Raw genomic sequence first — 13,384 nt, 5'->3', positions numbered from 1 at the left:
TTTAGCCATGTTGCTTGCATGCAGGTACAGCTGACTTGTAAACTGACACATTAAGGCATGAGCTGTGCACTGCTAGATTTAGTAAGTAAAGCTAAAAGGGGTGATGATTACTCCTAGATTGCCAGTGTCATCTTCTTCCCTCCACTATCAACTGTTGTTTTTTAAATCATTCACTTGGTGTTTTAGAGAATAATTTCAAAAGCTGAAAAGGCACTTAGCCTGCATGGTGGGAGCTGAACTCCTTACCATCATCTGTATATTCTGTCCTCTGGATTTTAAGGTAATTTTTAAAGGTACTTTAGTCTAGTTGAACATAAGGAAAATAGCAGAGACAAAGCATCAACCACTGTCAGTTTCCCACCAAAGGCTATGTCAGCTCATGAATTATGATCCAGTAGGTGAGAGAGAAATTCAGAACTTCCTTGCTCTGGCATCATGGCTTCTACTGGCATCACTGGTAAGTTTAAGTAAAAACCAAGAGAAAAATCCCTGTGAGGTAACTCTTTCATTTGTTCAGTTCATGGTTACCATATTCAGTGTTATTCAGGGGAAAATAACTGCCGAAGATTCCATGCCTTTCTCTGGTATGTTTACAGTCCTTCCAACCATTTTCTGTTTCTGTTGTTATTCCCTGCTTATCTGCCCTGTTTCCATGCACTGCCAACAGAAATGCTCTGAATGAATTTAATGAACCATCAACTCAGTTATGGGGGTAAAGTGTTTTATGTACAGGTGACTTTGGAAGTGGTATTTTTTTCCTTTTTAAAAAAAATCCATAGCAAGTCACTTCACTTTCTTTAAAGCATCTTCACACATCACTATTTTTAAGTCCTTTGCTCAGCAGAGCAGACTGCTTTGGTATCTGCAAATCTTCTTCATACCTCTGCAGCTGAGACCAAAATCCTGCATTTGGTTCTGCTACGGGTCTGGCAGTCTTCACAGCCTAGGGAACAGGAGAGACATGGTAGAAGCAAGGTGTTCTGCATTTGTGGGAGTCATGCAAATGGATTTTAACTTAAGTTTTTGAGAAGATTTACTTTGGTTTTGATTTGGCTACAGAATAACAACAGCTATTTTGGTGAGCTGACTTCCCGGTGTGCTTGCTAAGACCTGGCCCATGGGCCTGGTTACAGAACGGATTCATGGGCAAGATGTGAGACAGAGCTGTTGATCTGCTCAAAGTGGGAAAGTCTTTCACCAAATGTGGTGATTCTGCTCAAGTTTAAGATGATACTGTGAAACTTGGTCACTATCTGCACACCTCAATCTAACATAAGCAAATTGGTTATCTAAAGACTTCAGTGATTGATGCCAAATGAGTGAAGACCAAAAGCCCATAGGGCACGAGTATTTAGTATTGGATAGGCTTCCTAGGAAAGCTGACATGTCATTGCTTATAGCAATATAGCTATAGCTGATAGCTTACAGCTGGGTGGTCTCTAGGCATTCAGCAGGCCTAATGGGATGTCTCTTGGCTGCGTGGAGCTGTCACACAGGTGATAGGAGTAAATCCTGCATAACAATTCTTATGCCCACTCACTTTCTTTATGTCTCTGTCTTCACTTATGGTGACTATGCAATTGATACAGGAATGTTCACTAAGCAACCAGCTTTGTATGTTTGCTTAAATCCTATATGCTTAAATCCTTTTTGCATTTGTAATTATGTTCATCCTAGAAACTCCACACCGAAAGCTTATTTGTCCAAACTGGGCATGAAAAACTTAGAGGGGATCGTTTATTCAAATGTTGACTCTCTCTATAACTGGTAATGGGGCAGGTGAAAGCACCAAAGTAATTCTATGAGAAATCATTATTGCTCATAACAAGCGCTGCATTTCTTGCCCAGAAGAGACGTAAATATGAATCTGGATGTAGGTACCTTACCTCAAAAGCTTCCTTGAGCGGGAGCTGTCGGTGTCTCATCAGATAAGCCGTGCAAATGGCAGCGGAGCGGCTGCGGCCGTTCTTGCAGTACACCAAGCACTTGCCCCCGCTGCGCACGGCCTCTTCGATGGCGGCGCCGCACGGCTCGAAGTAGCGGTACAGATCCTCGGCCGGGTCGTCGAACACGGGCACGCGAATGCCGCGGACGCGCTGCAGGCCGGGGAAGGGCTGCTGCCGGGTGACATTCACGCAGAAGGTGACCCCCTCGCGCGCCAGCAGCTCCTCGTCGCACGCTGCCCTGGCCGTGCCCAGGAACAGCGAGGTTGTGACCTTGCAGAGCTGCAGCATCGGCGGCCGAGGGGCACCGGGGGAGCGCTGCAGAGCTCCCAGCGGCAGCCACCCTCGCTCTGCTATATTTAACCGCGCCGTACGGGCTGGGGCGTTGAGGCTCCAGGCGGGTCCTAGTGCCCGCTGCATCCCGACAGCTGCACTTGGAAAGCTGAAAGCACTTTCAGAGCCCACAGCTCACTTGGAAAGCCGGTGGATTTGTACAGTCCCTTACCCCCGCAGCAGCTGCTTACCTGATGTGCTCTGCACAGGAATGCTGCTGCTGCAGGCGGTGCTGTTGGCACAGTGATGCAACACTGAAGTTGTGTCAAGGTTTAGGTTCGATATTAGAAAAAGGTTCTTCCCCAGAGAGTGGCTGGACACTGGAACAGGCTCCCCAGGGCAATGGGCACAGCACCAACTGTGAGGCAGTTGAAAGAAGTGTTTGAAGCACATGGTGTGACTCTTGGGGATGTTCTGTGCACGGCCAGGAGTTGGACTCAAATTATCCTTGTGGGTCCCTTCCAACCCAGCATGTTCTGCGATTCTGTGATTGAGCTGATCTTCTCCAGAGCATCTCAGTGCCCCTCACCGAAAACAAAAGTGTCTTTTAAATACCCAGAAAATGATTTACTAGACTAGCCAGATAGCATAGTGCTAATCTTTCTGGACTTCAGTAGAATTGCTGGTGTGATGCCAGGGCAGAGAGTATCTTACACTGGAGTGTGCTGACATGGGTTTGAACTGCACAGGACGGGTGGGGATGGGCCAAGCCCAGACAGGTGAAGGTCACATCAGCCAGTGCCGGGCAGGTGCTGCAGGGCTGGTCACAGGTGCCAGCTGCTTCCTGGAGGCTGGGCTGCTTCAATCCTTTGCTTTCAGGCAACACAGAAGCATTTGACTGATACTTGCTGCTGACACAAAAATGAACCTGGACTGTTGCAGCAGCAGAGCACAGACAGGTGGGAAACGCAGTGCCACCATTAAGGAATTAAAAGTGAGGTACAAGGATGAGCTTTTATTTGACCATGGAGCAATGAGAAGTCGACCTGTCACACACCTGCTATCCTTTGTGTCAATAGCAGCCTGTCAAGTGAGATGTTGGCTCTGGGGCCAAAGGAGACAGCTCTCACATAAGCACAAGAGCAATGGTGTCCCAGCTTCTGTTATCCAGCACATGCCTCAGCTCCCACATGAAGGCTCATTCATCTGCCTCCTTGCTTCCTTTGCTCAGGGTATGTGGCTGGTGCAAGGCTCTGCCGGCCTCAGGAAGCACAGTTCTGGCTGCTACCCAGCAGCTGGAAAGGAGAAAGCTCAGCAGGAGAGCACTGCCCTGATGCTGCCTGCCCCAGCAGTGTGAGGAGGGCTCTTGGAATCTTCCACAGCCATTGTTTCTAGGGTATTTGGACCCTCCCTGGCACTGGTTCTTGCCCAATTTAGCATTTCCATAGCACACTCCTTATTCCCAGGCCATGGTGGCATTCAGGTGAGGAGCCTTTCTGCAATCACTGCCAGGGATTTCCTTGTGGGGCATGCACACATCAATTCCCCACACTGTGGAAAGGAGCCAGGTGCTGCCCCACGTTTCTCCTCCCTCCCTGAAGCTGGCAGAGGTTCATCTTTCTTCTGCCTGCACTGATCAGTGGGTTTTCCTGGGTCCTTGCAGAGTCCCTGGGTGGTGCCTTATGGGCACACTCCAGTTCATACCAAAACCATCATCTTCATTTTGCATGGCATCACACTCGCCATTATTTCAGATCATAATTAGACACCAAGGAGGCAAAGCAGATGACTGGTGTGCACTAAACTTCTCCAATGAGAAGACCTGTATTTTTGCTCGTCTGTATTTATATAAATGAGTGTGTATGGTGCAAATAGCTGTAGCTGCAGGAGAGGAACCTAAATAAATACCTACTCACTCGAGGGTATCAGTCAGTTTATTAAATTTAGGTGGTATTTGCTTCCAGGCAGAAGGATACATTTTTAGTAGTTTCCAGTTACCAAGTCTCTCTTAGACATTTCATGAGCTTCCAATGCATTACCTCGACAGCTGCGTTCACCCACCTCTGGAAGTGGACAGACATGAAGAACAAACCTTTCTGCTGCACCAGTTCAGTCTCAAGCACATGCTGGAGATCAAACATCCCCATTGCTGGAGATCAAACATCCCCATTGTTGAAGGGGATCCCCTTCGCTTGCTGTGATCCCTTCCAAGAGCTGCACTGGTGCAAAGCCATGGTCTCTACCACAACACTTTGTAAATGACAAATACCAAGGGTATTGCTGAGTCTTTATACTGCTATGCCATGACTTTCTGTGCTTCTAGATGAGAGAGACCACTTAGGATCCTTGCTTTGATGACTCAAGCCATGCTTACCTTGTTCCCGCAAATACATATCCATACAACCCAGCAGCTGCTCCTCCGAACGACACAGGAATGCAGGCAAATCCCTAGCACCAACACCGGCATCAGCCTGTTACAGACTTGTGTGCCTGACACACGGTTTCATTCCTCAGGCCTCCTGACCTGGCCTTTATCTGTGCCTTAACAAGGGAAAAAGAAAGAAAATGCCAGACTCAACTTAAATGGAGACGAAATAATTGCCCTGTAAATACGGATTTGTCTCCAGCCTTTTTATTTATACAAGGATTCAAAGAACATATTTCAACTTTAGATAAACAGTGCAAGAGAGTTACAAGTACCTTGGTAACAGAAAGAAATAGATAACTGTCCAGCTATGCTGATAAGTGAAATAATTCTTACTCCTGCAGATAGAAATGCATCTGTTTAAAGCAAAGGTGGACTTTAGATATTCTGCTATACCTTAGCCCCTACCAAGCCTACCGGAAAACAACAGGCAGCTTGTCATTTTTAAATGAGAAGTAGCTGTGCTCTCAAAGCCTTTTGAGACCCTCACCATTGTTTAAAACATACACATTATGGCACAAAGAGCAGGCTGAAAGACAGAGACACTTGGAAATCCACCATTTGTGGTTCTCCCCTTCCCAGGAATAGGACCTTTGTAAATATTTTTTCCTAGACGACTACCCCCTCCACATCCCTGCCAACTATGAGGCCTTTTCACGCCAGAACACCATGGATCACCATCTTGGTAACACTGAAGCAGATGTTTCTCCCCAGCCAGCCCAGTTCCCCAGAGATCTCCTCACGCAGCCAACCCAGAGCAGCCACCACCACGGGGCAGGGGAGGTGTATCACAGTGTTTTCCAGCAGGTGGTAGCCCAGGAAATGTCATCTATAAGCACTGAAAGGCCCCAGGCTCTCCACCAGCCCAAGCACAGGCTTGGGGCTTGTCTGGACCTGGGTTGATTTCAGCTTGTTCAGCCACACCAGCAGTTGTTTAGCCATCAGTAACTACAATTTGCCTTAGTTTAGAGGGATATCCTGGGGGCTATCAGCCATTTCAGCTCCGGGAAGGTGGCATGGCCAAACACAACCCCAGGTCACTTAATGGCAGCAGCTGGGGAAACTGCTTCAGGGCAAGGAAGAGAACAGAAAAACTGAGTAACCACAGACAACAAAAGCAGCAGCATAGGTCAACCATGGATAGATATAAAAATAAACCCCAGCGGACGCAGGGCCGAGGAGGAAGTGTCACCATCATCATTGTGCACCTCTTGGCACAGAGGGGGCTGAGCCCCCAGCACTGCCCTCGCCTGTTGGCCCAGACCTCAGGCTGCTGCCCTGGTCTCACCCTGACTGGGCTTCTGGAGGTTGGAAGCTGGCACCCTCAGTGCCTGGAGGGATGTGGAAGTGGGAGCTCAACCCCAGCCCAGGGGGGAAGGCATCAGGATGAGTTTCCACTGTTTTTACTGTTTCTTTGAGGTTTTGCTTTCCTAATTTGCACTATCAGGTTTTTTCTTGTAACAGAACCACTAGTTGGGGCTATTAAATTGTTAAAATATTAACTGGATAATCAGTAAATTCCTGGCTTCACATTTAAGATGTGAATGCGCCCACAGGAAGCTTTTGAGGATAACAGGCAGACAGCAGAATCTAGCTGAACAGAAATGGAAGTGACAGGGACTTTCCTTTCAAGCTCCCATTCTGCAAAGCAAAACACTAACCTCAGCATCCATGTGTTAAAACTCCAACCCAACCATGTTTTGAAGATGGTACAAGGTTTTAATTCCTCCTCCCTCACTGCACCCTCCCCCATTTTTCTGCCTTGGATGTAAAGCTTCTGCAGGGTTGGTTGTGGGGATTATTGTAACTGAAGGTTAAATTTGTATTTGTAATTCTGATTAAAAAAATTAAAAACAGAAGATAGGAACTCTTCAGAGCAGTAAAAATCATCTGAACTTGCCATATGTCTAGGAGGTAATAAACCTGGACAAATCCATGACTTGTATTTATCCTCTCCAAGGTTCTGATGGGTCTAGTGGCACTGTCTGTCCTTCAGCCATTGTCCAGCATCCCAGTGTTCATTTCTGACACCCTACCAGATTAGGTATGATTTTACCTTAGAACAAGGTGAGGCCAAGGCAGAAAGGATGCACAGTCAGTGACATTTGTCACTGTGACTTGGAGAGGCCAATCAAAGCTGGCCTAAAATCTCTGCCTAGTTTGAGGCATTCTCAGTGCCATCACTGGGCCCAGGTGAGACCCCTGCCCCAGGGAGGGCAGGAAATGAGCTCCCTGAACTGGCTTTCAGCATTACCTTGCTCATCTTCCCTTAAATTGCACACTTTAGAAACTGCTAATGTTAAAAATCTTTTTCTCCCCCCTTTCTTAGAAAACAGCCAAACCCCAACCCCATAACGTTTGCTCAGCCCAAAGGCACGTCTTCTCTGGCAGGACAGAGAAGAAATGCTCAAATGCTGTGCAGACCAGTAAAGCAAGAGACAGACCCAGCTCTGCCCTCCCACTCACCCCAATACAAACCTGTCTGAAGCTCAAACCCAACCTGTGTGTGCTCTGGGCCCAACCAGCCACAGCGACTGTGTTGGATCTAACATCTGCTACACCTATGCCTCCAGACCACGCTTGCTGCTCGTCAGTCACAGAAGCCTCTGGAAGCCCCAAACACGCAGCCCTACAAGCACAGACACTCCTACAGCTATGTGAGGACATTTATAACTTCACTCACCACCTCCAGTCTCAAAACGTGGCATAGAGCCCATCCCACCAAGCATTTCGGGGTTAGGGCAGCTGCCCACATCACCCAAAGGCTGGTGAGTGGTGGGACAGGGCAGCAAAGGGTGAGCCTGGCCCTTCCCTGAGCCAAAACGGAGCTGCCAGCAGGTGTCTGACCCGCTGGCTCAGCCTGTCCCTGCAGTGGTTAGGGAAGGTGTATTGGATGATGGGGAAGGAGCAGAAAAAGTAGGACTCCATTAAAAACCTACAATGCAACTGGAACAAACACTAAAGGTAAAAAGAAATCCCAAACAAAACGTGTCCCATCCTCACATTCCCCCAGCAGGTGCTGCCTTGAGCCAGTGCTCCAGGTAGGGACACTGCCCACAGTGATCCCCACCAGCCCCTCTCTGCCCAAGGCAGCTGCTTGAAGGGCCACAACCAGTCCCAAAGCTCCAGTTAGTAAAACATCCCTGGTCTTTCTTATTACCAAGAAACTAAACCAGATTCCTGTCCATAGCTGGGGCCAGAGAAGGAGGAGGCAGCACAACTGTCTGTCACACGGAGAATCCCACTGTGCGTATTTTCATCTCTCTGTTACCTATGATGGTACTGCACTGCAGGTAGAAATTGGACCATTGTTACTTGGGTAAAAAATGGCTTTCCAACTAGCATGCAAAGAAAAAGTACCCCAAACCCCAACCCCTAACACTCATTCCCAGTCACTTAGATGTAGGAAACCTACATTTCAAATTGTCGTCAGCTACGAGCTCTAGTCACGAAACCCACTTGTGACCTTTCCAAAGAAAAAGGGAGTTCTGCATTTTTGGGTCCAACAGCCACTGCCAAACTCTTTCAGTTCAACCCACCAAACCTGCTCACGCTCCTACGTGCACCGCTGGAAGTGAAGGGCCATCTCTGCCCACCTAGGAAGCACAGAGGAAGAACCCGAAAGAGCCCCTGAATGCAGCACGTGAGCCGCGCCGAGGATCCCAGTCTGTCCGTGTCAGGAGCCAGCGCTGCCCGCGGCACTGTTGCGCTTTGGCAGCAGCGCTCCGGCCCGTGCTGGGGAACAAGGGCAGAGCAATTGCATATTCCACTGGAGGCAGCAACACAGCTGCCCTTGGAGGGGCTGGCCAAGTTCCCCTGGAGCCCTCTGCAAAGGCTTGTTTCAGCCCCAAGAGCCAGTTTGTGGCAATAATAAAAGTAAAACAATGAGGTACGGAAAGAAGGGCCCAGCACTGGGGAAAGACCAAGAAAGAAGAAAACAGCTCGAGCACTGCCGGAAATAGCAAACAACTGAAACCTTTTGAAACCTTTTTCTCCTCCCTTTTTTTGTTTTTTTCTTTTTTTTTTTGCCAAGGTGAATTAAATATGTCCTTTGGTTGGTTGGTTGGTTGGTTGGTTTTGGCAAAGTGAAGCCCTCAGCCGCAGTCTGTTTCCTGGCTGTGCCAGCGAGTTACCGCCACAAGTGCTGCGCGGCGATGACAGCCACCGAGAGGAGGAGGAGGAGGGAGGCAGAAGGCAAAGATCTGCTGCTGGCCCCATTGACGCCGTGTCCAGACTGCTTAGGAATAGCGTGTGTTTCTGGCTGCCTGGTGCTGGGGCTCTTAGAAAGTCTTTTGCCACAGACGTCATCAGGACAGCTGTCCCCGCTCCCGGAGCCGCTCATGTCGTCACCTGTGCAGAGACAAGCATGGGATGAGCACAGACTGCTTTCCTTATGGTGGGTAACATCCCTGCCTGCCCTTGCTGCAACCCCAGGGATCTCTGGCCACCAGTCCTACCCTGGCCACTGCCCCTTCTCTGCATTCTGGATCCCTCAACGTGGGATACAAGCTCATACCTCACCTCCTGCTGGCTTTAATCACCTGCTGCTGCAGCAGCTGGAAACCTCTGGAACAGACAGGAGCAACGGCCCTGTCAGCAGGGCTGGGATTGGAGACAGCCCCCCGGGTTTCAGTAAGACACTGGGAACAGCACAACCTCCAGCCACCCCACAACAAGTTGCAGCTCCTAGGCAGCCACAAGCCAAAAGCTGGGCTGCCACAGTCTCTCGCTGCCCCCAGGGCCCAGCAGCAACATCTGCAGGGACACTTGTGCAGGCTGCAGGACTGCTTGGCCCCTCTTGCCCCCCACGAACCTCCCAGGTCCTGCTACACTCACTTGTGTCTTGGAAATCCACATCATTCCCGATGTTAGCATTGCCCAGCCGGTTTGTCATGATCTTTAGCTGCATGATTTGCTGGCGAATGGTCATATCTGGCTTAGTGATGTCCACCTCCACTTCTGGGTTGTTAATCTGGTTAGCCAAGCCATCCCCCATCACTTCGGGCAGGTAACTGGGAAGGAAGGCAAAAGCTTTAGATGTCTCTCCACCAGCTCAGCTCAGCTCAGCTCAGCTCAGCTCTCCCTACAGACACCAGTCATAATCCAGCCTCTGTGAACCCCAGAGAGGCTGCAGTCAGTGCCACTGACTTGTGGAACAGCCTCTGTAGCTGCTGTTTGCTGGGAGACAGCCAGCTCTATCAATGGCTGAGCCATGCTGCCACGGCCAGACTCCAGCAAGAGGGGTCTCAGCTGTAGGAGGTGGCTGGTGGCTTTGCAGGATCCCTGTCCCAGCATGGGGAAGGATTTCCTGCAGGAAAGGCAGAGGGGTTGCTCTCAGGCTGGTACCAATGGACCCACAATGGACCCATTCCTCTGTGAAAAATCTCTGTTCATATGGCAGGCTGAGGAGCACTTTAATCCTTGCTTGGTTAAACCCTGTGGAGACTGACACCCCAGCACCACTGAATGGTCCCAGCCCAGTTTGACCAGACAGGCTCCCAAGGAAGCTTTAGTTAGCTGGGAGCTGTCAACCAGAGCTGCACTGCTGCCTTCTGCAGTGCCCTGGTCCTCCTGCTCCTGCAGATCTGTGACACTGATAGCAGCAATGTGAAATATGGAAGAGCTGAAGGTGTTGACTTCAGGCTGGTAAAACCAAGCCCAAGAGGTCTGTGAAGAGGAGAAAGGTGCATGTCCAGCAGCTGCTAGCCTCCCCTCAGCCATCCTTTAACCTTGGCTGGGGTAGGAACTGTTTCTACATCTGTTTGGTGTCACCCTGGTGCCTCTTCTCAGAGGGAACAGCATTTCAGAGCAGGTATGGATAGAGGGATGTGTATGCAATTCTCCACAGCAGCTCTGGAGCTTGTGAAGTAAATCCAACCCTGCTGCCTTCTGAGTGCATGTGGAATTGCAAAACTGCTTCCTTAGTAGAAAACTACACAGTTATTTCATGGTGAATGCATTTCAGTGCTTTACTCTCAACACACAGCAAAATGACACCAGGCTTGACATTCCCAGATATCAGCTTTTCAGGAAATGCAGCATTTTTAGGGACAGGGAGAGGCTGCTCACTCTGAACAAGGTGAGGCTGGCTGATAATGTGTAAGTGCCTTTTCACTCCAGATTGGTCCCATCCTGGCACCCTGACCCACTCCATACCTGCCCTTGGTCATCCCATTCCAACACTTGTCATCCGATGCTGAGCTGGCCATTACTTTTTTGCTGCAGAGGCTGCTGGGCAGGGTGATCCAGTACGTCTTGAGAGCTGTCAGATTCCCTTTGGCATCTAAAACCTGTAAGCAAAGGGGATGCTCAGGGTAGGAGAGCTCTGGGGTGCCACAGGGCTGAGGAAAGTGCAAAGATTCTGCCTGGTTTTAGGCAGAAATCACAAAACAAGGATGCAAACAAGGATGTGTCATCAATCTTCCCCTAAACACCAACCATCAACCCCCAGCACCCAAGACTAAAGGTTACATGCCAAGGACTGTTCCAGTACCACAAGATCAACCAGGACAAGCCCATCAGACTAGGAGCCTCTTCAGAAAAGTCTGGCACCAAATCCCTGGGAAATTGGTTATCAGCAACATAGACCCAACTCTGTGCAGAGGCAAGAAGACTAGGTCTGCTTGGGTCACACCAACACTTCATGATCTGCTCTTCTTTAGACGTGCAGCTCAGCAGTCCCCAGGGCTGTGCTGGCTGGACTCCCAGGGCACACCTGCCCTGGGGATCAGCTCCAGAGAGAAACTCACCAGCATCTCCAGTGCTTGTGCAGAGGATTTGGCTTCCAATGTCACCTTCCCTCGTCTCCTCTTGTCCTCACTACTTGAGCCTTTTGTGCTGATTTTGGGATTTCCACAGCCTTGGAATACCTGAAAAACCAACCAAATTCTCTATCCCATGCTTTGATGCTATTACTTTAAGTATTTAACACTCCACAGTTATGGGTTTTTTCCTTCTCAAGTATATTTATCCTTCCTATTGCCAAGATCTCAGAGATTCTGGCTTAGTTTCTGGTGCCAGATGTGTTTTGGTTTTGTAACTGGTTTTGGTTAGCACTATCAAGCAAAATATTCAGCACTAACACATGTTTTTGGATGAGTCACCAATATTGATATTAAATTATTTATAGCAATTTTATCTGTTCTTCTTATGATTGGAAAATAAAATCCTGGGAAGAACAAAACGGGAACTGCTCACACTCATTGCATCGGTGGTCTGTGCTTCAAGACTACAGAGCATGGGAGCTTCACTGATGGACAACAGACCAAGGGGGGACTATCCCCATGACTCCTGCAATCAGCACCCACACTTGGGAAATCCATGGCTCTCCAAACAAAGCAGTGCAAGGACAGCGGATGTGCCACAGTCTGTCAGGTTGGATGTTTCAGAGGCACATGAGGCAGAAAAACTGTTTTATCTTTTATCTTCAGGTACCTCCTATCATCCTAACTACCTGCCCAGGTGGGATTTGTAGCCAGAGAGCAGCAAAAGCACTTGGAAGGTACAAATGCTCAGACCTGGTCTCTAGGATGAGAAGAAAGGTGTCCTGGAAACACCTGCTTCTCCCCATCTCTTCATCATCAGTCCAGGCAGTGACACCTCTGCTGTAGATCACCAGGGCTGGGCAGCTGAGCCTCACTGGTGACAGGAGTGCTCAGAGGGCCAGGCTGGACAAAGCATCAGGGGACAGGAGGGACTTTGCACCATCAGTTTGAGTCAGAAAATGCCAGCTTTTACACAGGAAGCCATCTGATTTAAAAAGAGGACTCCAAGCTTGTTGTGGTTGCCAGGGTTCTGTCAGAATCTATTGATAAACATGACTTTGTCTGGTGTCCCCTTAAAGCAGAGGAATCAGGGCTGCAGACAGGAGCTCTGCTGACTCAGCTCGTGCCACCCGCTGAATGCGCTGGCCCGTGGGTTCTGACAGCAAGGTCCTAACCCAGCCAAGAGTCCCAGTGTGTCTGAGGGACATTCAGCCTCCAAAGGCCCCTCCTGGGGTGCCTTGTCCTGCTGAGCAGATGGATCCTGTGACTCCGGCAGTTCAGCACCAAGGCAATTTGTTCATCAGTCTCGTTTGCTCTGTGCAAAAAATCCATGTTGAAAACTGCATGTAGAGCATTTTCAACTTGGTTCTACGAGAACACATCCTTTGTTTCAGTGCTGTATCTTATTGGCCTATTGCTGCTCCAGGACAGTGTCTCCCATAGCAGCTCCAGCACACAGTGCTACCAAGGCAAACCTCTTGCCAGCCTGAATGCTTCAAGTGAGAAATGCAAATTACTGCTGGAGAAAACACATCTCCTGCAGACTGAGGGGGTCAATAGTCTCCTGAATAATGAGAGCAAATAGGTGTTTGCAGCCTCTTATAGCTCCTGCTGCCTGAAATCCATGAGAGCCACAGGGAGAGTGCTCTGTGCTGCCCTGAACACAAGGCTCAGTACCACAAATGCTTCTTTCCAGTTTTACTCCAGATCCCAGGACAACCCATAACTGAGAGTGGCATGGGGCCAAGGGCCACTCTCAGCTCCTCTCACAAAAGGCATTCAGTGTTGAGGAATACATTCTGTGCAGGTGGCTCAGGTGCAGCTGCAGTGAGAGCTGCAGATTCAGCCCTGGGTGGCTGAGCCAGAGGCTGTGAACTGCCCACCCTTTGCATAACAAAGGGCACGGGGCCTGTGACACTTGCCAGGTGACCAGACAATGAGAGACACTTGCATTCGTGGACTGTGAGAGGATAAAAACC

At 49.3% G+C, this 13,384-nt stretch overlaps 2 protein-coding genes across 4 annotated transcripts in view; both read right to left on the bottom strand.

Moving 5' to 3' along the window:
* Positions 1-486: 486 nt before the first annotated feature.
* DUSP28 (dual specificity phosphatase 28) lies at positions 487-2,301 on the bottom strand. Its single transcript, XM_085069755.1, has 2 exons — positions 1,887-2,301; positions 487-943 (listed from the first exon to the last, which is right to left on the bottom strand). Exons 1-2 carry the CDS (start codon positions 2,232-2,234, stop codon positions 809-811), a joined length of 483 nt encoding a protein of 160 aa, XP_084925881.1. The 5' UTR covers positions 2,235-2,301; the 3' UTR covers positions 487-808.
* Positions 2,302-4,832: 2,531 nt separating this feature from the next.
* Positions 4,833-13,384, bottom strand: part of GPC1 (glypican 1) — a 252,754-nt gene continuing 244,202 nt past the window's right edge. For all 3 annotated transcript variants that reach the window (XM_085069746.1, XM_085069743.1, XM_085069745.1), the window contains 4 exons: positions 11,391-11,510; positions 10,798-10,931; positions 9,478-9,653; positions 4,833-8,991 (listed from right to left, as the gene is read on the bottom strand). In XM_085069746.1, coding sequence (XP_084925872.1) covers positions 8,771-8,991; positions 9,478-9,653; positions 10,798-10,931; positions 11,391-11,510 — 651 coding nt within the window. In that variant the 3' untranslated portion in view covers positions 4,833-8,770. The remainder of the gene's footprint in view (positions 8,992-9,477; positions 9,654-10,797; positions 10,932-11,390; positions 11,511-13,384) is intronic.

Source organism: Lichenostomus cassidix, chromosome 9, assembly GCF_008360975.1.
Source record: "Lichenostomus cassidix isolate B80296 chromosome 9, HeHo_3.0, whole genome shotgun sequence".
In the NCBI taxonomy this organism is placed as follows: Eukaryota; Metazoa; Chordata; class Aves; order Passeriformes; family Meliphagidae; genus Lichenostomus; species Lichenostomus cassidix.
The sequence above is the reverse complement of the archived record's forward strand: the minus strand, read 5'-3'. Positions and strand labels throughout refer to the sequence as shown.